The sequence below is a fragment of the Erpetoichthys calabaricus genome, chromosome 3 (genome assembly GCF_900747795.2).
Source record: "Erpetoichthys calabaricus chromosome 3, fErpCal1.3, whole genome shotgun sequence".
Lineage (NCBI taxonomy): Eukaryota > Metazoa > Chordata > Cladistia > Polypteriformes > Polypteridae > Erpetoichthys > Erpetoichthys calabaricus.
In genome coordinates this window covers 275,441,463-275,467,255 of record NC_041396.2, presented here as the reverse complement: position 1 = coordinate 275,467,255, position 25,793 = coordinate 275,441,463, and the positions used below count along the sequence as shown (strand labels likewise).

The 25,793-nt window shown below is 36.9% G+C and overlaps 1 protein-coding gene across 4 annotated transcripts in view; it reads right to left on the bottom strand.

Annotated features, from left to right (window-relative positions):
• Positions 1 to 219: 219 nt before the first annotated feature.
• The window catches only part of si:dkey-19b23.8 (uncharacterized), a 73,679-nt gene continuing 48,105 nt past the window's right edge, over positions 220 to 25,793 (bottom strand). For 2 of the 4 annotated variants that reach the window (XM_028798349.2, XM_028798352.2), the window contains 2 exons: positions 6,007 to 6,691; positions 220 to 553 (listed from right to left, as the gene is read on the bottom strand). In XM_028798349.2, coding sequence (XP_028654182.1) covers positions 468 to 553; positions 6,007 to 6,595 — 675 coding nt within the window. In that variant the 5' untranslated portion in view covers positions 6,596 to 6,691 and the 3' untranslated portion in view covers positions 220 to 467. Of the gene's footprint in view, positions 558 to 6,006; positions 6,692 to 14,976; positions 15,342 to 25,793 lie in introns of those variants that run through there. The other 2 variants (XM_028798351.2, XM_028798353.2) reach the window with 2 other exon arrangements.

Genomic DNA, 25,793 nt, shown 5'->3' with positions numbered 1-25,793 from the left:
TTGGTCCAAATTCAGGGGACATGGAGACAAGCACGTTAGGCTGAGCGTGTTGGAGTACGCCAAGGCTATCTGGTAGAGGATTTTTAGGCTATTCTATTAAAACAAAACAATGTCATAACCAAACAAAAGCGATTTCACATTATGATATTTGCTTCATGAAAAGAGAATCATAAAATATTACAATACTGAATAGGTACACTGTAAAGAGAACACCTGTAAAACATTAAAAAGGGGCAAACCTTGAGATGACTAAGAAATGAGACTAAGCTTATCAGTCAAATTCTATTGCAATATACAAGACACGTCTTGTTTATGTCAAAATAAAAATAAAAATATATATATATTTCCTTGTCAATTAACTGACAATAGTCCTCAAATTGAAAGTGAAACCCTTCGTTGTTTGCCATCATTGCTGATTTGGTCCCCTTCATATTCCCTCATCATCATAAGGCTCCTTGGTCTCATATTTAACTTCCCAAGCGGTGTTCATCCGTTATCCTCCTCATCCTCACTTTCGAGGGAACGCGTGAAATCTGACTCTTCCTCCAGCGAACTGTCTTCACAAAAAGAAAAACATGGAGGTTTATTACTAATCTTTATAAATGTATCAAAAATACACAACATTGTAATGGTAGTCACATATTATGCACGTTTTGTAACTAACTTCGAAATAAAAGACACCTCAATTAACAAAATTAATGTAGCATGACTAATGAGTAATCTAAACTCATGCCAAGAATTAGCTTTAATGGAATAACACTAATTATATCACCTTTATTTTTAATTCAAGGAGATTCAGTATACTTTGGCTTGACATTAATCACATTTTTTCATTATTGTCAAATAAAGTAAACACCATACACCAGACTGCAAGAATTTACTGTATATACATGGTGTGACACAGATTAGCCTCTACAGCAGGGGAGCCCAATGCGTCGATCGTGATCGACCGGTAAATCGGAAAGGTAGTGCAGGTAGATTGTGTTGCATTCAAAAAAAAGTTTTTAAACGTTAGTCTATCATATATCCTCCCTATGGCATTTCCCACTTGATTGACATACAGGGCGGCCAGTCCGAGATCTCTTTTCTTATAACACACTGGTCGTCCCGCATGCACAATCAAACGCGCGAGCTACTGCAAAACTCCGGCTGTGATCTAGTTACAGGATGACATTCAGCTGAAGTCTGGGGCTCTTGGACACTTTTGGTAATAACTCACAGAGGAAAAGTACCCAAACATGAGGAAATGTGCTACCTCCTTGACTGCGTTATTCAGCTCTACTTATTTATGCGAGTCAGCCGTTTCCCACATGAAGATTATTAAATCCAAATACTGTAGTGACCATAAATGTATTGAATTGTTATTGTGCCATAAAGGTTATTCAGTTATGCAAGGAACGACAACATATATTTTATGAATAAAGTATACTCAGTAATTATATATATATTTTTTATTTTTATTTTTTTAAATGTAGGTAGATCATTTCGACCTGGTCATTTTAAAAGTAGCTCGCAAGCCAAAAAAGTGTGGGCACCCCTGCTCTACAGTTGTAGTTGGTTTTGCATTTAGAAACATGCAAACATCCACCCAACCACCTTTACAGGTATGGGATTAAAGGAAGCTAGACACATTCAATGCATACCATTAGTCCTTTGTTAGCAGTAGGCACGTAGAGCACAGTACACGCCCGAACGTCTGACTGCAGGTGATCATGCGACGGATCAGATCTGTTCTGATTCAGCAAGGTGTTATACAAATTCATTCCCCATTAAAAATACAGTAAGAATAGAGACATTTTATCCAAGAGATTCACACTAAAACCTCCACATGTTGCAGGTTTCAGCCAGCACACAAACATACTGCAGTTGCAAAGCAGTAGAAAACTGAGCCATTATAATCTACAGTACATACGTATACCCCTACAATGGAGTTCAAAGTGTAAGTCACGAGAGAGAGACAGTGTTAAATAGAGAAACATCTAAACAAGAGCACATATAAAGAAAACGTTTATGATTTTGCAAAAGATGCATGTTTAACCTTTGGGGAGCCAGTAAGGATTGTTGCTACAAATGTGAAACTGTACCCTAAATCTGGTCCCTGGAGAGGTTCTAAATGCACAAGACAAGGTACCAACAGGCAAACTGCATTTTTTTTTTTTTAAATAAAAAAAAAAAAAAAAAAAAATACACAGATCTGTTTCACATGTATAAAAGAAATAAACAGTTAATAACTTTTTTAAGAGTAAAATGCCAAAGCTTTGAGTCATTTATCAAAATTACCAATATCAGCATGTATGCCTTGTATTCTGTATTAGATGTCACAGTTCACAAGACTGTGCGAGTTACTCTTGGACCTTGCAAATTAGGCAAGGAGGTTCGCACAGATATCCACTGATAGAGATCAAATAAACCTAAACATTTCTGTTAGGCAGGCTGGGTAACATGGTATTAGTAGCAATAGTGCCACTTCATAGCTCCAGGAGGTCAAGTTTGCCTGTTCCGCTGAAGTCTCCGTGGATTTTCCATCTACATCCTAAAGACACAGGAGTTTGTGCCAAGTGTGCTCTGCGATGGACTGGAGTTCTTTCCAGTGCAGGGAGCATCACAGGATTCAACAATGCTGGTATTGGGTCCATCTCATGCTGCCTTAAAATTTTGTTTCAGTGGGCTCAGAAACTAGACTAATAAATGTAAATTATTAGGAATATTTAACCTGTAAAGTGCAAAACTTTAAGAACAAAAAAAAAAAAAAAACTCTGCGATATGTAGACTCACTTGGTATCCCAGCCCTTACTAATGGAAAAAGAGCATGTAACTTCAACAGGGCAGGTCAACACACAGAGAGTAATCAAGTGATAGTACTGAAACAGAAAAATGTAGAACTAACTAAACTCAGCCAGGAAAATGTTAAAATGATAATCTAATCTACCATACTATATACCTGGTAGGTAACCACCCATACAATCAGAGTGTGATTCAGACTACGAATGCCGTGAATGTAATTACCCCGATCTACATGCTGTCAAATAAACGAACCACACGCCGTGGCGCAACGTTAGGGGCGTATGAGCTGATGAGTCAGAATTAGGGCGAAACACGTGTCGCGTACTCTCTGCATTATTTGACAGTAAACTATTTCAACCATTATATATATATATATATATATAGTGATCCCTCGCTATATCGCGCTTCGCCTTTCGCGGCTTCACTCTATCGCGGATTTTGTATGTAAGCATATTTAAATATATATCGCAGATTTTTTGCTGGTTCGCGGATTTCTGAGGACAATGGGGTCTTTTAATTTCTGGTACATGCTTCCTCAGTTGGTTTGCCCAGTTGATTTCATACAAGGGACGCTATTGGCAGATGGCTGAGAAGCTACCCAACTTACTTTTCTTCTCTCTCTTGCGCGGACTTTATCTGACCCTGATGTAGGGGGTGTGAGCAGGGGGGCTGTTCGCACACCTAGACGATACGGACGCTCGTCTAAAAACGCTGAAAGATTATCTTCACGTTGCTACCTTCTGTGTGCAGCTGCTTCCTGAAGCTACATGCTGCACGGTGCTTCGCATACTTAAAAGCTCAAAGGGCTCGTATTGATTTTTGACTTTGTTTTTCTCTGTCTCTCTTTCTCTCTCTCCCTGCTCCTGACGTTGGGGGTGTGAGCTGCCGCCTTCAACAGCTTTGTACCAGCGGTGCTTCGCATACTTAAAAGCCAAACAGCCCTATTGATTTGTTTGCTTTCCTCTCTGTTTCTGACAGGCTGTGCTCCTGACGCGCACTCCTTTGAAGAGGAAGATATGTTTGCATTCTTTTAATTGTGAGACAGAACTGTCATCTCTGTCTTGTCATGGAGCACAGTTTAAACTTTTGAAAATGAGACAAATGTTTGTTTGCAGTGTTTGAATAACGTTCCTGTCTCTCTACAACCTCCTGTGTTTCTGCGCAAATCTGTGACCCAAGCATGACAATATAAAAATAACCATATAAACATATGGTTTCTACTTCGTGGATTTTCTTATTTCGTGGGTGGCTCTGGAACGCAACCCCCGCGATGGAGGAGGGATTACTGTAATCCTAAATCTAAAAGTGCAATGATTTTATGTCACAATTTGAATCAGGCTTACTTTAAAAACTACATATATGTTTGGTATTCTTTTCAGAATTTATCGAACTTTAATGTCAGGTTGTTAGTCCCGCGAGACAAGACTATGTGCCAAAAGATTTAACCACACCCAGGGCCGGAAATAAAAGACAGAGAGTAGGACAGTAGGCTTTTCAATATTTGAAGCGCCACGTGATATGCAGATGGCACGGCAGCAGCAGCAAGCCAGCAGCTGATCATGCAAAGAGGAGGTAACAAAAAAAACAAAAAACAATTTGTTTCCCATTGTATCACCATTTAAAAGGGGGTTTTGGAGGAGCACCTGTGTCACCTTGGGGTGCGATCTGTCGCCCTCTTCGCAACACGAGTGGCAGAGATACGAAGTAGCTGGCACATAGTGCAGGCAGGAGGGGTTGGTGAGCGAAGCGAGCAAGGGGGTGAACCCCCTAGTAAAACAATTTGTTTTTTTTTTTTGGACAGGAAATGGTGGCATACACTGGATCAAGGTAGAATATGTACACTCTAGTCTCCACATAAAATCAAGTTAATCGAGGTTAAAATAAACTTAAATAAATTGTCATGTGCTTATTAAACCATGATGACACTTAGTTTGCTAAAAATGCACTTTGCATATAGTCACAAAGGTCCTACTGTATAATCTGTGGTATAGTTACAGTATATAGGTTAATGGACTTGTTTTACAGATAATGTAATAAATTCAACAAAGGAAAGGGAATTTCAATAGGACCCATTATGAAAGCCCTCGGCCTCTGAAGTTAAGGGGCTGACTCCATCATTGGTTTACTTCATGTTCTGCTGACTTAAGTACACAACATGATTTTGGGATTGTCCAGGTAGAGAAGTCATGGTGGGTGACTGGTGAAACATACACGGTATTTAGGAAGCACAGCTAACATTGTAAGCAAGCAGCCTAACCACCTCTTGGATTCTAAAAATCAAAAATTAAGTTACAAATTTTACCACAAGTGCAGGGTCGATGTGTGCCAATAAAAAAAATGTTTTCACAGTCATCAGAAATTTAGTAAACTGGATCAAAAGAGAAATTTACTGTTACATACACAAACATAATATTTCATAGAGAATGTGAAAAAAAAAAAAAAAAAAAAAAGCCTTGTTGTCTAATGATTTTTAAATTGCTCCAGGTAGTGGTAACAAAGCTCTATTGTGGGCCAAACTAAAGCAGTGAAAAACCACCGAGGGCAACGTGTGGACTGGAGTTTTAAATACGGGCTTTGCAATGTTGTTCTCTGTGTTTTGAAACTGCTTCAAAAACAAAAAGGTGCTTTAAAAGCAGAACATTTTGCATAGAAAAGGTAATTCCTTATAACTCTTGTAAGGTTGCTGGTTACATAGTTAAACTTGATTTGTTGCGCTTGCTATATTTCTGTGTATTGCGGCATTGCAGGTTAGGAGAAAGATTTAAAAAGGTAATTTCACATGTTTTGGCTGCAAAGTTGTTTGTAGGAAGGTCACAGTTTAAAACCACAACATCGTCTGTTGAGCTTCGTGTAAGTGATAGTACACCCAAGACTAGTAGTTGTCAGAATGCCACCTTACTCCGTCTTTTTTGATAAATGAGATGTTGCCATTCGTTCCGTCAAACCAGACAGATTACTCAACAATTGAGCTGTTCTAATATTTCATGCAGACACTTTAATAGCAGTCAACATTTCTCTTGCTATGTTGTAATGACCAGAACTGAGCTCAAATTTATGTACTAGTTAGGCTGCAACCAAGGTACCTTGATTCATGGTATTGACATTTCCCATAAGCTTTAACCTGGCTTTATTAAGCCTGTGATAAAAATAACTAAAATCTGTTTATGTTGATTATTTCATGTACAGGAAACAAGGTACCTATCATATTTTGCATGAACTGACCTCTTTGTATGCTAGATGCCACTGATGGACTCCTTTCCTCTTTGGAGACTTTTCCTGAAGCTTCTACCTTCACCACAGCCTCCACTTCATTCTTCTCTGCCAGCACAGTCTCCTGCCAGTCACTTAGAGCTTTCTCAAAAGACTGTGCCAAACAAGCAGTAATTGCTTTGGCTCGTTTAGCCTTGCTGCACCAGAATACTCGACACTGAAGCTGTTGGCCCCGATTTTTACATATATACAAGAAAATATTGGGCCGTGTAGTGTCTGCTGCACAGTAAGCAATGTCATGAAGGTAAGTCTTGGTTAACTGCCTGCCTGTGGCAATCTCCTTAACTTCCAGGTAGCGTGGGCGAACTACAAGTGCATGATCTTTGGCCATCTTGTCAGGTAGCCCCTCTAGCAGTCGGGTAATTGCTTCCTCAGCTTGATCCACTTGAAGGGAGTAGATCTTTTCCATACCCAGGTAATGCACTTTAAACAAAGGATCACCATGGGAGAGACTCTCAGTGCGGTCTTTGCTGAATTTACGGCGCAAGGCTGCTGGAGAGTTGCGAAGGGTCCTCATGAGACGAAAGCTGCTTAGTGCCATGTGGCCTGATGGTCCAGTACAAGTCCACAAATCTGAAGGTGAAGTCCTCTGCTTTTAACCTGTTGACTGTCCAGTGTTCTAGCCTCTCCATGAACTCTGGTGGAAGTAAAACAAAATAAGTCAGTTTATCAAACAGATTTTAAAAATGAAAAGCAAGTTTAATTTTTTATCCATCTCAATACCTGACGTGACAGAAATAATTACTTGGTTTACTTAGCTATTTTTTTTTGCTCTCCTCCCATATCCAGGTTAAAATTTAAACCCTACTTCTCCAGAATTTGTATAGCACAGTGGTCTGCAATGCGACTTCACAAATCCAAATTCCTGGGGTTCACTCCCATACTGGTGGTTGTCTGTATAGAGTTTGCAAGTCTCACTGTGTTTTATTTGCTCCCAGCTACTCCAGTTTTCCTTCCACATCCACAAAGATGCAAATGTAAAGATAGATTGGCATTTTTAGATTGGCTACATGTGAAAATGAGTGCAAACGTGTTCATGATTGGTTCCAGAATGAACTGCTACCCTGTCCCAGCCTGCCTTGCACCCAGTGCTGTCAAGGTTAGGCTCCAGCACCCTGAAATGGAATAAGCGGTTTTGTAGAGTTGCATTTTGTGCTGACATGCAACACACTCAACAAACAACTGTATTGATGTTGATGATGAAGCAGCAATTAATCCTACAGTTTATATTCCACACCAGCTACACAAGGACATTAATAACATTCTGTATATTACTACAACAAGTATGTCAAGTAAGTTTAAATATATCTAGGGTATCAGGCATGTATAAGTACGTATAGTTGTACTTCATTCAATCAACCAAGCCCCCCCCCCCCCCAAATCAGCTCATGAAATCAGGTGGTATCAATACACTGTATATTGTGTACAGTAAACAGGAACTCACCCTACTACACAAGGCTGCTATTTGCCACTTTGACCTTCTCTGGTCAGTCTCATCCTGAGAACTGAGTTTGATACATTGTGAGTGGGACAATCTGGTATGGCAAACATTGCCCACTTAGCCTACATGTAGCACACTGCAATGCTTGGCTGAATGTGCCACAGGAAGCCTTTTCAGTACCTTTGTGATTCTAAGCCATGCATGACAACCTAACCAACATTTTTTTTTCTTTGCACCGGTTTTAGAACAATATATAATGAGGTCCTGTTTAGTGTCTATGCTATCTTTAAGCAAATTAAACCAAATCTCCTAGGTGGAACTATTTATTTTATCATAGATTTAAAATGGATACTTTAAGTGAATGGAGCATGTCAAATTACTCGACTAAATGCCCAGTATATCACATATTCCAAACCAGATTAATAAACAGGATCAACTGAAGTTCCCACTGAAGTCTAAATATTTGCCAAAAACAAAAAAGACCGTAGGTGTACAGGATGCAAATTCCACCAGTATCATTATGAACTGTGATCTGAAAAGCAAAATAAATCAGTGAATAAACCGAAACAGTCCATTGTTACAGTGTCTGTTCTAGACATGGAACAGGATACTTGCGGTTTCTAGGCAGTCACTTCATTGCCTCCATAATCATTTGCATGAGGGGCATGAGAATTGGTTATAAGATTTATCTTGATGGTTGAAAGTAAAAAAAACACAGTGCTCTGGACATTTGACAATCCAACTAGTACTACTCCTTTTTAATCAGTTATATAAGCAAAAATAAAAAAATGTAGGTGTGCATCCCTATAAAAATATTCGAAGTTTGATAAGAGATAACCATTTAGTACATCAAGCTTGTTTGGTAAGTGATATGTAGGATAAATAAAGAATCGACTTGGGCGTAAAGCAGTACACAGCACTCTACAATTGACTTAATGCTATCAAATCTTATCACAGAACATAAAATACATAGTAAAGGATCAAAGGTCAGCTACAGCTTACAATATGTAAATATCAACTAAAATTACTGATTATAAAGAATTCAAAATTAAATTAATTCTGTGTCCTTGTTAATATAGGACTAGTGATTATTTTGTTTTGTCGTCAAGAAAATCAAGTACAATCTAAAATTAGCTCTGGATATGTGAAGGTTAATTTTTATTATAGCCTTATTTCCCTCCGTTTCACTGCATATAAATTTTGAAAAGTTAAAATTTGGTCTAAAAGAAGAGGCCAAAGAAAAGCAGTCCAAAAATGTAGACTCCCATGAGTAGGCCTTGGGATGGTATCAGCCGGATGAGCACCTGATGACCCATGTAGCTTTGTCAGGCTAAGCATGCAGAAGCCCCATGGAACCTTGCTTGCGAACACACCACACAAAAAATGTAGTGTAGACGTTAGCTGTAATGCTAGACATTGGTGACACTGATACAAACTTGACCCAGCTCACAGCATGTGTGACATAACTACTCTGGCACTGCAGGCTATGTGGCTGGTTGAAAAACATGGGCTACATATAATCAGAAAATGTTGGCTCTAGAAACAGACTTAAGTGGGGAGGGTTCTCCTCTGTCCTATTGTGCTTCCCCACTGGAGAGGTGTCATGTAGTTAAGAGTTTGAATGCAACTTTGATGTGCTTGAAAGGTTACTGCCGAATAGTCTTACTTTGAGAGGTCAGTGCTAATGTTGGTAAATGATGGATACACCAGGAAAGGCATTACGGTGAAGTACATTCAGACTGATCAGAATCAGAGCTGTGAATTGCTGTTACTGTAGATTTCTGTACTAGTCACAGGCTGTCCATAACAAATAGCACATTCAAAAGCAAATGCACCTGATACATGGATCATCTTGGATAACGTGTCATCTGATCTGATGACATATTACGTGAAAAGTACATACACATGTAAATAGGGGTATTGTGCGGTCAAATTACTTCCACTTTTTGGCAAACTGGCTTAGACAGAAGGTTCCTAGAGCCACCTTGCCTGGAGTATGCATTCGAGTCTTCCAGAATGCAGGGAGCCAAGACCTTACTCAAATAGTACTAATTTGCAAAGAAGGGACTATGCCTAATAAGGTAACTCTCAATGGGCCAATTTAGAATAGCTACTCAACATTGAAATTTCTGTGATGTGGAAGAAAATAAGAATAAAATAAAGACTAAAGCTAATGTTTCAGGCAGGTAACATGGGTTCCTAAAGCTTTAAGGAAGTTATACAAACAACTGTACCACCATGCCTCTCTACATAAAATATTCTGAGAAGATCTGTGTGGATTGTCAAATGAAGCTTTGGAACCGTTATAAAACAGCATTCTAAATCACCTTGCCTTAAAACTATAGACCACCATTTTTGTCTTTTATCCAGTACTATTAATAAATAAAAAAATAAAAAACAACTCTTTTCCACATCTTGTCCCAAGCCAACTGCCACTTTCCTCTAGAACACTGGGCTGTAGCCTGAACCCAAATACTGCATCATTATTTTCTGCACAACAGAGCTTTGGCAGAGTTTTATATACTGTATGTCTCCATGTAGTGTACAGTACATAACAAAATAATTAAGAATATAAGTAGAACTTTTGCCAGAACTTGCTCTTCTAAGAACCCACTTTACTGAATGCATGCTTATTGAAAGCCACACATTCAAAATACTTCTCAGGGTCAGTTTGGTACAATATACAACATACGTTCTAAAAATCATTTTAAGTGCAAAATCTCCTATAGCCATTACCTTAAATGAAAATCGACCACACTCAATACTTACCATAAAGTCAGCTACTCTGAAGTGATTGTAAAAATGTAGTATGGTAGCAGTTGGTTCCAAGTTATAACAACTTGACTCGGTTCTCCTGTGTTATCTATTCTAAGTAAAAGGGATACTGAATTTTAAACAACAGTGTGATACAGCAGTGACATGAGCCACATTTTCAGCCAGTTCTTGGATTTGCTTGGGTGTGGATTCAATGTGTTCCCAGGGCAAATGAGACAGCAATCTGCCGCTATTTAAAAAATCGTCATGCTATATACCATTTTTGTTAAATTTCCTTTGATCTAGAAATGTTTTGAATAAATGGAAGCTTCGCAGATAAACCTTTTGGTAGTGGTCAACAAAATTGCATGTAAAAGCCTATTTAAAATATCACCACTTACAAAAATGGAAATGTAATGTAAATTTGCTTCAACATATAGCAAACAAACCTGCAAACCTACTCCTACTCTTCAAATATTGTTGAAGGAATAAAGAATTTACTTCCCTAAACATTTGGACCATTTTAAAAGTAATACAATATACAAATAGATCTATGGGGGTCCTTTGTTTGCAAATTTGATTTCACACAATACTGATTTACATACTAATTGTCTGACTGGGTAAGGGATTCCAATGTATTATAGTGTGTGGTGGAATGCTTAATATCCCTTTTGTGAATTAGATAAGGGGACACTTTAGTCCGGACCACACCTCTTCCTTCTTTTGTTTGTTCAAATTTTCACTTTTTATCTAGCCAAATCATTATTCTAAAAAATAAAATGCGTTTTCTCCTTTCTTGATTTGAACAATTTACATGCTCGCTGTTAAACCATTCATATTTGCCACAGGATTAGCACAAACAAGTTTTTCCCCTTCTTCAACTCTTAAAAGGCATATGGAAAGAATGAGTGTTATTTTCTATCAAACGTACAATTTTCCTGTAGACAGTACTGCATTATTACTGAAGGCCATGACTTGAAACCACATATCTGTGTATATCCCATAGTATAATTGTTTATGTAGCATTGCAGGATGTGCTGACTGCTTAAAATAATTTTTTTGTGATCTATTAAACAGCAACCTTCTTGTTGAATACTCTTTTTTTTTTTTTTTTTTTGGGGGGGGGGGGGAAACAGGAGGAAAAGCATTTTCAGGACACCTGTATGCTTTGCCCATAACTATCTTATTAACTGTGCAAATAAATAAATAAATAAATACTAAACAAAACTAGCAAGTTGTTTCCAGATGTACTTGTACATGCCTCATTATTCAATCTAAAACCGTGTTTACCAAATATTTCAGCAAATAGTGTTCATTTGTGGAAACCAACCTAACATTAACTATGTTAGATTAAAATGTGACATTTATGAACATTTTTGTGTTCAGTTTGTATTAAAATAGTATTAAGACTGTAATAAAGCTTTGATATAAGAGGGCCTCCCAGTACTGTACACTATCAAGTAGAAACTCTATAAAAGAAAAACTAATGCCTTATGTCAAATTGAAAAAAAGGCCTGTTCAACTTTGATTGAATATAGAAACCTTACAACTGAGCGCTCCTTTTGTTTGAAAGTTAGAACATTATTTTCAAACACGTTTAATATGTGCACACAGAGACAAATACTTGCATGTATAAATCATATACACCTTTAAAGGTCATCTTCTGTAACGCTTTTCCTTACTCAGGGAAGAACCAAGGGCACAAGAGACAGAACCAAATGAAAAGAACAGGAAAACACAATACTGTTTTATACCATATGAAATAAGGCCTAAATACTACTTGTAATAGAATTCAAACACAAACAAAGCAATTCTATATCAAGCACTGAAAAACACAACATGTCGGGCATTATACTTTGAAAACTAAAAATAATTAAAGCAAATTGTCTCAAAAACTTAAAATCTAAATAAACCACAATTAAATGGAACCTGTGTGTGTGCATCAATCTTGATCATTAGGTAACAATAAATCATTTATTTCTAATTTTTAAAGTTCACAATAAACAGGTAAAATTTGATATAGAACATATTTCACAATATAGAATATGTATTATATCCTAGAAGTTTAGAGACATTTTGGCACTTATTTTTTATTATTATTTTTTTTATTTAAAGTGCCCCCTCTCCCTGCCTTGTGCTTGGGCCTGTTCTGACAATGACAAACACGAGACAGGAAATGGTGAATGAAAGAATCCACAACACAAACTATTTAACACACCAGGCCAATTCTGAATCAACAATGTCTGAAAGTGTTAGTGTGCTTTGTTAAGCACATTATAAAGACTGATTGAACAAACCAACCTTTTGGCTTGCATAAATAGGGGAAAAATAACCCCACTAGAAGACAAGGACATTTTTTTATGTTTCATTTTAACACTTAAGGATAATTTACTATTCTGTTATCAGGACCCATTTTTTCTTGTATAGTAGGAATATAAAAACTATATGCTTACTCTAGAAGCAAAGGGTACTCACACTGGGAATGAGCCCTGGACATGACAGGAATTCCAATGCAAACAGCTAAGCATGCTCAGACCATTAAAAATGAGTTCCTAAACTATTTTATCATCGGGTTTGTTTACATTAATGACACATTTTCTACTGTACAAAATTGATTATGTGGAACAAAAAATTTACTATGACATAATATTTCTTGAGGAAATGTTCAACTAGGTTAAATTTTCTAATACTGAATTTGGGCATCCAATGCTATATTGACAGTTTCCAACAGGTTGTGACCCTGAAGTTAGATTAAGGGATTTCATATTACGGATACATCTTGCCTGAAGAAGGGGTCTGAGTTGCCTCGAAAGCTTGCATATTGTAATCTTTTTAGTTAGCCAATAAAAGGTGTCATTTTGCTTGGCTTTTCTCTACATTCATAATAGCTAACACGGTACAACACCCTAGTACTACAGATATTACGGATACTATGGAAATTCTATAGATATTTTAATTTCCATTTATTCACTTAGCAGATGCTTTTATCCAGTTACTTATAATAGAGGTCAGCATAACTGAGTAAACATCAGTCTATTTAGTAACAAGTGCCACAGGACAAGGATCCAAAATTGACGATCACAAGTGAAGAGCTATAAACTAAACAGAACAACGCAAGGTCGATGAATCTTTCCTTGGTTACAAGAACCTATCATAAGCATTATTAATCAGACAGATATCCACCAAACATGACAGTCTTCAAACACTTCTTAAACACATGTGGAGGCCAGCAGTTCAGATAAAGGTTGGCATCTCATTCCCTACATGTGAAGAATCTGAATTGAGGTTTGATGCTATGCACTAAATTAAATAAAGTCTTCTCTCATAACACCTTTTTATATTTATTTTATATCCTTCAGTGCTACATATTTTATAGTGCCTTCCCTATCTATTATATTGTGTTTTTCACATCTGGTCTATTCAAGCATCCGTTATAAACTGTATCATCTATCATTATATTGCACACTTCCCAGTGCCTCTAATACTCTGTGATATAGCACCTTATCATATAGCGGCATATCTGTTTATTAAATTGCATTGTTCATATTAGTCAAACCATTGTACAGCTCTTTTCAGACCTATTGAACATATAGTGCCTTTCATTTATTTATTGGCTTCAATATCTACACAGTGTATAGCATATTTCACGTAGGCCATTCATCTATGATACGGAACCTTTCCTACAGATGTATCTATGATATACTGTAGTACCTTTCCTAACTATATATGGCATGGCATCTTCATCGCTATTTATTACATAGCACCTTTCAGATTCATCTATTAAATAGTTACACACCTAGCCAACGGCGGCTTGACATTTGTACCGCACCGCATTATAAAATTTCTGTTCGGAGTGTGCAATCTGCATTAGGTTTGGAAGTTCTCTTTTTGTGAATTTCCTTCTAGGGTGCAAACAAAAGTATACTGAATCTGGGTACTCGTAATTGACTGAAGTTATAGAACTCATTAGTATCTCATACAACAGACCATTTGTTTTCCGTACAGGTGAAGTAAGTTCTGGTCACACGTTTGATGCGGCCGGCGACATGCGCTTTTCATTGCTAGGGAAAAACAGGTTTCCAAAACGGGTATATATTGCAGAAAAATGCATTTTAAAAAAAAACTGCTTTCACGTCAAATGTTACACTGCTCCTTTCAATGGAAACGCCGTTATAATGTTCTTTACAGTGGACTTTAACATTACAATACATCAGGAATCGAACAATGCAAAGAATTTCCAAACGAACAGGCCCGCGGCCAATCGGACTATTTGGTAATGGGTCAAGGATAAGGCAGCCGTGACTCCTGGAATCTCCGCTTTATTTCTTATGGAGATGCGAACTATCTGAATGACAACCACTTAAATTTACAAAGGATGTTTTATGTGGTTAATTGGGTTATTTATTCAAACACTGCATTGCGAAGGAAATACAATTATTGCACAAAGCACAACTTTCAATTTAATCCATAATTGAATTCTTTACTTATTAAAAACACACACACACACACACACTTTGATGTGTTTTTGGGGTTTAAACAAACAACCGTACCGTCCATAGCTGAAAGAAAGGGTAGTAGAAGTGGATTTCTTTTTCTCAAAGCCAGGTGTTTAAACTCGCATTACTCTATACCACCCAAGCCGATTTAATCCCGTCTAACTTTAAAAAAAAAGACTTCAACAACTAGCAGAGAAAGGCCGAGACAATTTAAAAGTGAATTTCTCTTACCATGCCATCAACTCAGTTACACGAGCTCAAGTGGACGGGATGCCAAACTTTAAAAAGGAGCACCTCTTCGGGATAACAGCCTCCCCTTTCAAGTGCAAAGCTGGCCACAGGGACACAAAAGAGGCACAGCAGCGAACTTCAGCCATTCACGTTAGAAAGTGCATCGCAGTGAGTTAAAACAAAACTGTGTAGCTACACCTGACCCACCGACCGACAGCCACATGAGTCAAACCGAAATTGAACGTGTGCCTAAAAACCTAACAGGTCTTGAACAGGACCTTTCCAGTAAGAGAAGGAGGAGGAGCAATGAGCGCGTACGTGCTCGCTCCACCTCCCTCCAGAACTACTCTGCAAGTCACCTTCCAGCTGGAAGGGCATTCCTGTTCTCAACAACAAACAGGGCGCGCTCTTCCAACTTGAGTGAAGTGATTCCTTTGTCGGGCTGCGCACGTGGTTTGTGTTTTTTTTCTCTCTTAAATCTGGTTTGGCGAGAATTCAAAAAGGCTAAAGGGAGGCACTTTTACGATGACAACCCAATCGAAGGCGGTGGCTAGTGGGTGCAAACCGGTTTGTGAAATGCCCAGACCGGAGCCGGGCTGCGGCAGGCTACGTGCGATACCGTCGAGTCAAAGGAGCTCGCGTGAAGTGAACCCGAGCGCTCATTCAGTCAGCGAAATGTCAGCGCGCAGGATGCTGGCGAACTAAACGAGGCTTTCACGTGCACATCGGCCGAGGTGGTTGTTTTGAAAGGGAGCGACATTTGACACCTGCAAACACTGTTACTCATTCATTCCCATTGGGCAAAGTTTGCTGTGCTTTAAAGCATTCAAGAAACACCCAAGCAGCAAAGGATTAACACTTAACCTTTTTGTAAACATCCGAAGGCAAGTGCTGCTTATTTGTGTTTTTTTTCCTAATCAACGAGCACCTGAAAAATGGAAAAAAATAAAAGGTGCCAGAAGTTTCCAGGTGGTGGAAATTATTCAAAATCTGACCTGTTGCAGCTTGGCAACCCAACATCTTGTTTCCAAATTAAATATTCTATCTACAGGCATACTTGGAATGAGCATTACCATATAGAGTAGCTTAGCAATGGCATATATGCAACACTAGACAACGAAGATGTTTGCTTTCTGAACACTTTTGGGTGTACCATATGGATCTTTGGCCATTTACATGTTTTTCCCATTTTCCTCACACAAATAATAGGTATACATATACAGTACGACTCAACCCAAACCATCTTTGGAGATCTAAAAGTAGTAGCACTGCTGCTAGGAATGCAGCTCAGATTTACCAAGTATTGTTGTTCCATTTGCAAGCAAGACAGCTGTGCTAAAGAATTTTGTTACACTAAATATAATAAAGTGAATCAAGTCAAAATCAAATAGAACTGGCCGCACCATAAGCATCTGGTTGTGGCACATACACCACTTGTCAACCCAACAAAGGTATTTTTGCCTACTCTTCATATACAACTTAGACAAATGAAAAATTTTATGAAAGTGATGGACAAGTAAGGTGAAGGATTATAATATTTGAGACAGATGTTTCCAGATGTCACATGGAAGGTATTCAAGGATGTTGCTTAGAGTTTTCATGGCAGCTACAGAGCACCAAACTACAACTAGGTAGTTGATAACATGCCACGAAGTGTATGATATTGATAAAAGTTCATACATGAACTTTTTCACTGCTCATATTGGTACAGTCAGTGATGAACATGGTGAAAGGTTTCACCAGGACATTGAAATGACTGAAAAGCAGTGTCAGGGAAAGTGGAATTAATTAATGGTGGCCATCTATTCTTGGACACTGAAATGAGAAGTATCAGATGCTGAATACAAACAAAAACCAGCAGTAAAACATTTTTACATCATCTGAACTAAAGCAACATGCTAAATTTGATAAATGTTAATGTACTTCTTCAAATTCCGGCATGGTACAGTCAATCTGAAATTAATATTTGTGTTCAACTTGATGTCTTATCATAATAACCAAACATTTTTCAGGAAGCAAAACTATTGAAAACACTTCTAGTCCAATATAATTTCAAACTTGACTCTTTTGTATTTGTAGTCATACACCAATAGATTTTAAAATCTCACGAGTCTGACAGCTATTTTGTCTGTTGATCTGTACAGGTCTTTTCAAGGGCAACAACAAATATAAATTGTTTGATATGTATGATTTGACCAGTAGTGATGCACGAACATTGCAGAGTTCACTTTGCATCACAGAAATGTTTGCGATATTCGCAAACTTCATTAAAGTCAATGGGGAAGGACTAGCTGAACTAGGTTTGACTGCATTATAATGGTGCAGTCATCTTTAAAGTGTTCCTGAGGGCTAAGAAAATGTCTGCCAATTGTACTGGACTGATTATGGTGGCCAAAAAGGTGACGTGAGCTGTGCGGCAGCAGTGCCAACCACTGCACCACTGTGCCTCCATGATATCAAAGAAGAAAGTACGTAGTCAGAGATGCACAATAATAGATTTCATCAAAACAAAGCGAAAATGCTGAAATCATAGTCAAAAGTCAGAAAAAATATGTAGGTCTTTTAAAGGCAGAAAATTTAAAGTGGTGTGTCATAATTAAAGCCGCTGACTTGTTCTGTTTTTTGAAGTCGTGCTGAAGGTTCTCCAAACTGTCTGTGCTGATACTTTGCACTTTCTAACCTATCAAAAAGATAGAAATGTCTTGTAAATAGTAATAAATCTTTCGTTATTATTTCATAGAGTCCTTTGTTTGGGGTAGGGGCGCCAGGCTCCTTCAAGGTTTGTTCACTTTCCCTGCACCGTGTAGCTAATTATTATGCATGCATTGGTAATGCACTGCCTACTCTTATGTTGATGTGGAACTTGAAGATCAACCTGCACATTTGGCAACAAGCATTGATAACTTGTCCCACAGAGTCTGTAATGCAAATGATCCGCAATATATACCCAGGGGGAGGCGGTCCCATCAATGTTGGCTGTTACAGCCCCGGAGGATGTTGCACTGGCCTCACAAAGCATTATGGGGCACTGGTATTAAAAAAGAAAATCTCCTAAAATGGCTGAATTATCAGTAAATAATTTGATGAACAAGTGTGAGTGTGAACACAGCAAATTCACTGTGAATAATGCTTTGGTTAAATTCGCTGATCAACACTATTGACCAGCATGTTGTATTGAATGTTGATAGAGTTACTTTAGTTTTCAAACACATCACTAAAAAAGCCATGTGTAATAAACAATATATTCTTTTGAAAGCAAAGATCTGTAGTGTGTCTCCTAGCTAGAAAAGGGAAAAGCAAATATCATTTGGTGTCTTCCCAAGTGAATTTTGCATTTTCCTGCTATGTTTATATTTTTCTTTTCTTGGTTGTTTTTTTAAAGGGAGATACACTCGTTTAATAGACACAGGTATGAATACTGCAGGAAATCTTGTACAGGTCTCCCTAATATTGCTGTTCTCACTCTTTCTGCTCTTTTAGAAAATGAAATCACAAAACATTAACAAACAAGTTGAGCCTGCATTTCTTTAATGTCCCAGAGTTTATTCAGCAGATTTATTATGAACTGGGGTGAACACAGAAATCTGTAAAGAAGTTCAAGTCAGCAAGTTTTATTTTCAGAATGTTCCTTATAACTTACAACCTATCCTGTAATTTGCTGCTTGTCGTTTAACAACCTGCCAGACGCTCAGTCCTTGTTTTGCAAAGCACCCATAAAATGATATTCAGCACAATTATGAACCCATACTTTAGTAAAGCAGAGAAAATGTTTTCAATAATTAATTTTTATTGCTGTAAGATGATCATTGCAACCCAGGGTTTTTACCTACTGTATATCTCAAAACAATGTAGAATTTGGGGTCACTCAGAAAAATTATTTTCAAAGCTGGTTATCTGGGTAATAAGATAGATAGATACTTTATTAATCCCCAAGAGGAAATTCACATACTCCAGCAGTAGCATACTGATAAAAAACAATATTAAATTAAAGAGTGATAAAAATGCAGGTATAACAGACAGTAACTTTGTATAATGTTAACGTTTACTCCCCCGGGTGGAACTGAATAGTCGCATAGTGTAGGGGAGGAAAATAAAATAATAATAAGTAATAATAATAATAATAAACACTTATAATAATAAGTGTTTGTTTGCACAATGTATACCATTAGAATAAGTACAAATCTAACAAAAGTATGTTGTGTTTTTAAAACTGGGCTAGTATTTTTGTGGTCTCCAATAAAATGCAAAACTGAAGCAATTTGCTTTGACATGCTGCTGTATAATATTTTCTAGTAGTCCTGAACCTACTTTGTTGTTTTAGGCTTCCTTCAGGATTTGCAAAAACTGTACGTTTCAGTCTGGCTGCTTTTTTTATTTCACCTGTTAAGTGATCCCACAGAGCTTAAACTATGTTGGGTTGGGGCTCTGAAGTGGGCCATTTACTACTTCAGTGCTCTATCCATAAGTAATACAGCTTCAGATATATCATAATTTGGTTTGCAGCGTGTTTGGAATAGTTTTTGTAGAATGTAATTTTCCTGAATTTTACTGCATGATAAATCAGAATCTCTTTATATATTTCATCAGTCATTATTCTGCCAATTTGGACCCAATCTCTTAAATGTTTGGGTCAAGTGTACTCCCAGACAATGACAGAGCTTCCACCATGCTTCACAGAAAAGTGAATACAAGAGTCAATGTACTTCTCACCAACTGTTTTTCTGATGTATTGGCACCTTTCTGAGCTATACGTTTCAGATCTGGACTCATTGCTCCATTATAGTAGCTGTTACTTATTTCTGTATGGTCTGTTATATACTGCAGTTTCTTCTGCTTTTTACCTTTCCAAAGGAGTCTTTTCTTAGATGTAACACATCCTACAAGACCATTTTTAAGAACTTATGTATGTGGTCAAAGTACTTTGGTACAAGTGACTCTACCATGTATTGAGCAAGAATTTCGTTAGATTTACTTTTGTCTCTTAAAGAAGTACATTTCATCAGAAGAAGTAAAGTTTATGGGTCTTCATTTGTATTGTTCAACACACCAATCTCCTTGAACATTAAATCAGTTTGGTGTGCTGTTGCTCTCGTGACTATGGCCTTGTTGATTAAAAATTGTGATTTTTATGTCAGTCAAAAGTTCATTAGCATAGCCATTTCATAAAATCTCCACTTCTTAAAGTACCCCAGAATCTGTGGTTATCATCCAGCACACCCATTTATGTATTAAATTGCACCAGCAGCACACCTGGTCTGGCTAATTGCTTCCTCATTTTTTTGAATAAGGTGTTCTGTTGGCGGAGGTTAACAAGAACATAGAATTTTAGGGGTGCCTCAAGAAGAGGTGTGGGAACCTGTAGTTGTAGTCAACTCTCAAAAAAGTTCCAAAAACGTCTTTGGAAAACTTAAATTATTCTAGTTTTATTGTATAAAAGGCTATTTATATTTATTGTAATGTTGTATAGTATTTTCATAAGCAAATAAACATTTACTCTCCAGATAACTATCTTCAGAAATAATTTTCTTGGGTGGCCAAAGACAACGTCTGATGATGCTTGGTCACTGCATACACATGTGAATATAAATTACTTAAAGGAAGGCTTTAAATGGCACAGGCGATCCTGTATGAATCATTTCAGGAAAAATGCATTTTCCATTCTAGAACATTTCATCCTGTGTTACAGTAAGTGACTTATTTTTATTTAGCTTAGATTTATAAGTTTAGGCATGATGGCAAATGTGTCATTCTAGGTATCATTAAAAAGATTATAAAGTGTATGAAAATTGTTATTATTTGTTATTTTTTAAAATTTCTTTAGAACAGAGCATTATGAAAATATATTCGACAAATAGTACTTTCTGAAATTATGAAACATATTTGTCCACAGTACAGTCTGAAGACCCTGCTGTGCTAACTTCCACCAATTCACTTCACACATAAATAGCTCTTTGTGTTCCTTTATAAAAGATACACTTGGTATGAAGCCATTGACGGGAAAAGTTCATCTGTATGAAATGTTCAAGAAGGTATCTTTTGTGTTTTGTTTTTGTGTTTCCCGTTTGTGTGTATACTTTTGAAAGGTTAGCAGTTTAAAACTATTCTGATTAAAAGACCTATTAAAAAAGGTCCCTGCATGGCAGTTATTTTTTTGCATTCTATTAGTTTTCACATTTTTTTGTTTTAAAATCTAAAAACAATAAATCACCACTGTTTTTTCATTTATTATTTAACCATGTTAAGTTTGGTATGCAAAATGTGAAGATATTATAGAACAGTAGATGAAAAAGTTTAACAGTAGGAGGTTTACTGAGTCACCATAGAGGCACAGAGACTTGTGCATCTGCCTCATAGCTCTAGAGCAGGAGTTCTTAAAACTATTTAATGTGAAGACACAAATTAGAAAATTGGTATTATGTCCTCCTGAGACTTAAGAAGAGGATTATTATCACAATGACAAAAGGCATAAAATGGAAAATAATAATGGTCATGTAATTAAAATGTTTCCTTTCAAGCATATTTCTCACATGAATATTACTAAAAGAGAAAAGTGGGAAACAAATGTATTGTTAACACAGTACTTCAAATATCCATTTTCCAAACGTGCTTATCTTGAGCAGGGTTGCGTGACAGTTGGAATCTGTCCCAGAGAGCACAGTGTGCATGGCAGGAACAATCCTTGGACAATGCACTAGGCCATCGCAGTGTGAACACGCACATACTCAGGCTAATTTAGCATCACCAGTCCACCTAACCTGTATGTCTTTGAACTGTAGGAGGAAAGCAGAGGAGGAAACACACATGGACATGGGAAGAACATGCAAACTCCACACAGGAACCACCGGGGGTTTGAACCTAAAACAATTACTGTCTTTCAAAACAGGAATAGATTCCTGAGGGTACTGTATTTCATTGCCATTGGAAATTCTTAAGTCTAAAATTTACTGAAGCTAAGAGACATAAATTCTTGGGGTGCAGTGTGAGGATATGAGGATATTTGAAAAGAAAGCATGAAAGGTCCCTTAACTTAGTCATCTGACTCATGGTGCCGGATAAGGAAGGAAATAGTTAAAAAATTAATAAATGTAATTTATTTACTTTGTTTTAAATGGCACTTTTCAAACGAGAGCTATCATTAACAATACATTTTTCTACCTGGGTTTGCAAATATTTAATTGTACCGTGCTTAAAATAAAAAACCTAAAGTATTCCAAACATGTGTACATGATTTGTATTTTATATGGGTGATGGTGTAAGTCCTGCTGAATAATTCAATAAATTAGTCCAGTTTCAAATGTTTAACTTACTGGTTGACATTGTGCTGAATGTCTACAGTTTATCTCAAGCTTTTCATGGTTTCTTGTTTTCATTCAGTTCTCAGCAGTCTAACGTACATGTCCTTAACTCTACCAGTTGATGGACATTTGTCAAACCACTTTGAGTAGTGAAAAAAGCACTATATAAATTACTTTATTACTTTAAAAATATTACAAAAGAAGGAATACTTTCCTCCCTGTGGCATGTTAAACTTAATTCAAAATCATCTGTGCATCTGTGTCACAAATCTGTGTACTGTAGTTTTAATATATGCCTGTAATACAATATCTTGAGTTTCTAGCTAATAAGTTTCTTCTGTTAAATAATAAGATTGTTGTGTGTCATCCCAATAGATATTATGACCTGACTTCAATTGATTTACGTCATTTCTCACCATTTGTACAACCAGATGGTAAGAATGTGGGTGTCGTTTTAGACAATGACTTTAAATTTGATAAACAAATTAACTCTGTGGTACATGGCAGCTTCTTCTAGCACAGGATGATTTCCAAAATTAAGTCTTTCCTTTTTTTTTAATACTCTGTAGATGATCATACTCACCTTTAGATTATTCAGTGTATACTGGTTTAAGTCCAGTTACCAAGTCCAGTTTAAGGTCTTATTGTTTGTTTTTAATGCACTCCATGGAAAAGCCCCCTCTTACATTTATGATCATATAACACCTTATTGCCATGGTGTTCATTATCATTTGGACTTGTGATGCCACATCTGCTAGTGGTTTCACACTCCAGATTGAAATCAAAGGGTGACCGTGCGTTCTCAATTATACAACTAAGTTATGGAACTCATTGGCTTTGGACATTAGACCGGTTTCATCTGTAGAGATTTTTAAAGCTAAATTAAACTAACTGTTGTGCCTATGGTGGTGTGTTTTATTTGTCATATTTTATCTCCTAAAATGATCTATTTTATCTTTTCTTGGTTGCTGTTTTACTCTGCATAGTCCTTTTGTTAAATGTGCTATAAAAATAAAATTGTACTTAGCTTACTTAACTTACTACTGTACATGAGTGAGCAACCTGAGTATGCAAGGACTTTATTTAAAGGTAGAAATTAGCTTCTGTTCTGTAGATCAGTTACACTGAAAATCTGTAGCCATCTTAGTCCCACAGGACTGAGCGTGCAAACGCCAGTATTAAAGAAATGAATATGCACAAAAACAGCATCTGTTATGCAGCTTTACATCTAATTGTCAAAACATGTTTCTATTGAGGAAGGAAGATCGCTTATACCTCATACATTGTGTTTCTAACATTTCAGATGGGTATTTGTGCTTTCAGTTTTCTTTTAGCTAAACAATGACTTGGTGTCAGTGATTATTTTTGTATTTATTTTTAACTCCTTTGCATGTCAGAAAGAATTTAAAGTAAATAAGCCAGACATGAACAGCATGTAGATCTATTTATGGCCATTCATCGTCCCATTGAGGAAGTGAGACAAAACAACAGGTTTTTGTTACTGTTGTTCTACAGTTTGATGGTCACAACAAAACTCTGTCTACAATCTTTTTGATTTACAGGTACCTTGCTTAGATTCCAATGCAGCAGAAAAATAAAAAGTTTGTAGTGATTGTGTGATGACACAGTTGCTTTCCTATGATTTTCTCCCTTGCGTATCCCTTGTATCTGTTACAGATGTCTATGCTTCCAGTGCTGGTGGCGTCATCAATGTGAAATTGCGCTTCACTGTTTTTCTTGCTGGCACAGTGCTAGAAGCGTAATGTTACAAAACAAGGTTCAAAACAGAAATACTGATGACATACAGATAACACTCGGATCTGAAGGATGTGTGTTTCCATAACTAAATGTAATCCCAGTTCACATAATGTAAATATTTCAACAGAACAGAACAACATGTATAGTATCTGACAATGGAGCAAAACAGAAATCAGCTGTTAACATGTAATTGAAGGATGTACTTAATTATTTGCACACATACTGGGTCTGCAGGCAGCAGACACCCTAACAGAAAGACTCTGACTGTAGGAAGAGCATCAAGAGAATCTTCTCCATACTTCAATTGAAAAAAAAATGGTTACATTTCTTTATAACATCAATTTAGAGGGTTATTTAGATGTTTCTGGAAAACATAAAATTATTTAAAGATGCAATATAGAGATCAATAACACGTAATAATGTAACTCCTTATCAGTGATGATGTAGTGGTTAAGGCTTTTAACTTCAAACCTTAAGGTTGTGGGTTCAAATTCTAATATTAACACCACGTGACCATTAGAAAGTCACTTTACCCTTCACCTGCCTAAACACGTTTTTGTGTTTTTTTGAAAAAAAAGAAGAGACACAAAAACAAAAAGACACAAAAAGAAATGTAATGATTTGTGTCTCAAATGTTGTAATTTGTTTTGCATAAACGTGACAGCCAAATAATAAGAAATAATATACTAATAACAAGTTGTAGGCTGTAAAAGATTGCTTTAGGATTTGATCATTTTGATACTGGTTCTGATGCTGCTTCCATTATTATTTTAAGTAATAGTTACTTATTTAGCAGACACTTTTATTCAAGGCTTCCAGAATACACTGCAATGAGATCTGTTTACTGGGATGTAATAAATGGGTCACATTAGTTTTTTTTTCTCTAGTAAATATTAAGGGACTACTCATGGTCATTGTTATCCTTGAATGTTCAACTACCACTGGGACACAAATGCCTAACTCAACACAGAATGAACATTGTTGTGTAGAATTGCTATCTTTTTAATGGCAAGTACATTGCCTTATAAGGGAATCAGTGGACCTAAACCATGCTAGTAAACTGCACCATTACAGAGCTATGAGAACCCCTCACTATGGGACGCAAGAATTTGGACCACATATTTTGGCCTGAACTACACATGAGGTCATTTGCTTGTTGAGAACAGGTAAAGGATGACTGATTTGACCACAAGACATTTTAACACATTTTTTACAGTTATAGTAATCTCTTTTTTTGTTTGCCCCACCTTTACAGCAATAGTGAGTTTTAGGTTTATTAAGGAATTTGAGATTTTTAAACCACACCAAATTACCATCTATTTAAAATTGAAGAGCTCAGTTCCAAAATCAGCTAAGTACAAAAGATAAATTTTGGAGATAAATAGGAAAATCTGGGTCCGTAAGCAGATTTTGAAACTAAATCCCTAAAACTATAGTGCTACACTGTTGCAAATAGCAGGTTTTGAAGCTCAAACATATTTTCGGCGCATGACCAACTGCATGAAAAGTCACAATCACGTGTTCACTAAATTTTACCAAAAGGTGTAATTAGCAGATTTCGGAACTCACATCTTCAATTGTAGCCGAGCTGTCCTTGATGAACCTTCATGTGCTCACCTTGGACTGACATAAGTAGTCAGTAATTCAGAGCTGGCCCTATTTGGTGACACCTATTCCTCCGACTCCTGTGTCAAAATCACCTTAGGTATATCTGATTGTGAAACAACAAGTTGAACATTTTCTTATGATGAAACCTTTCAAATT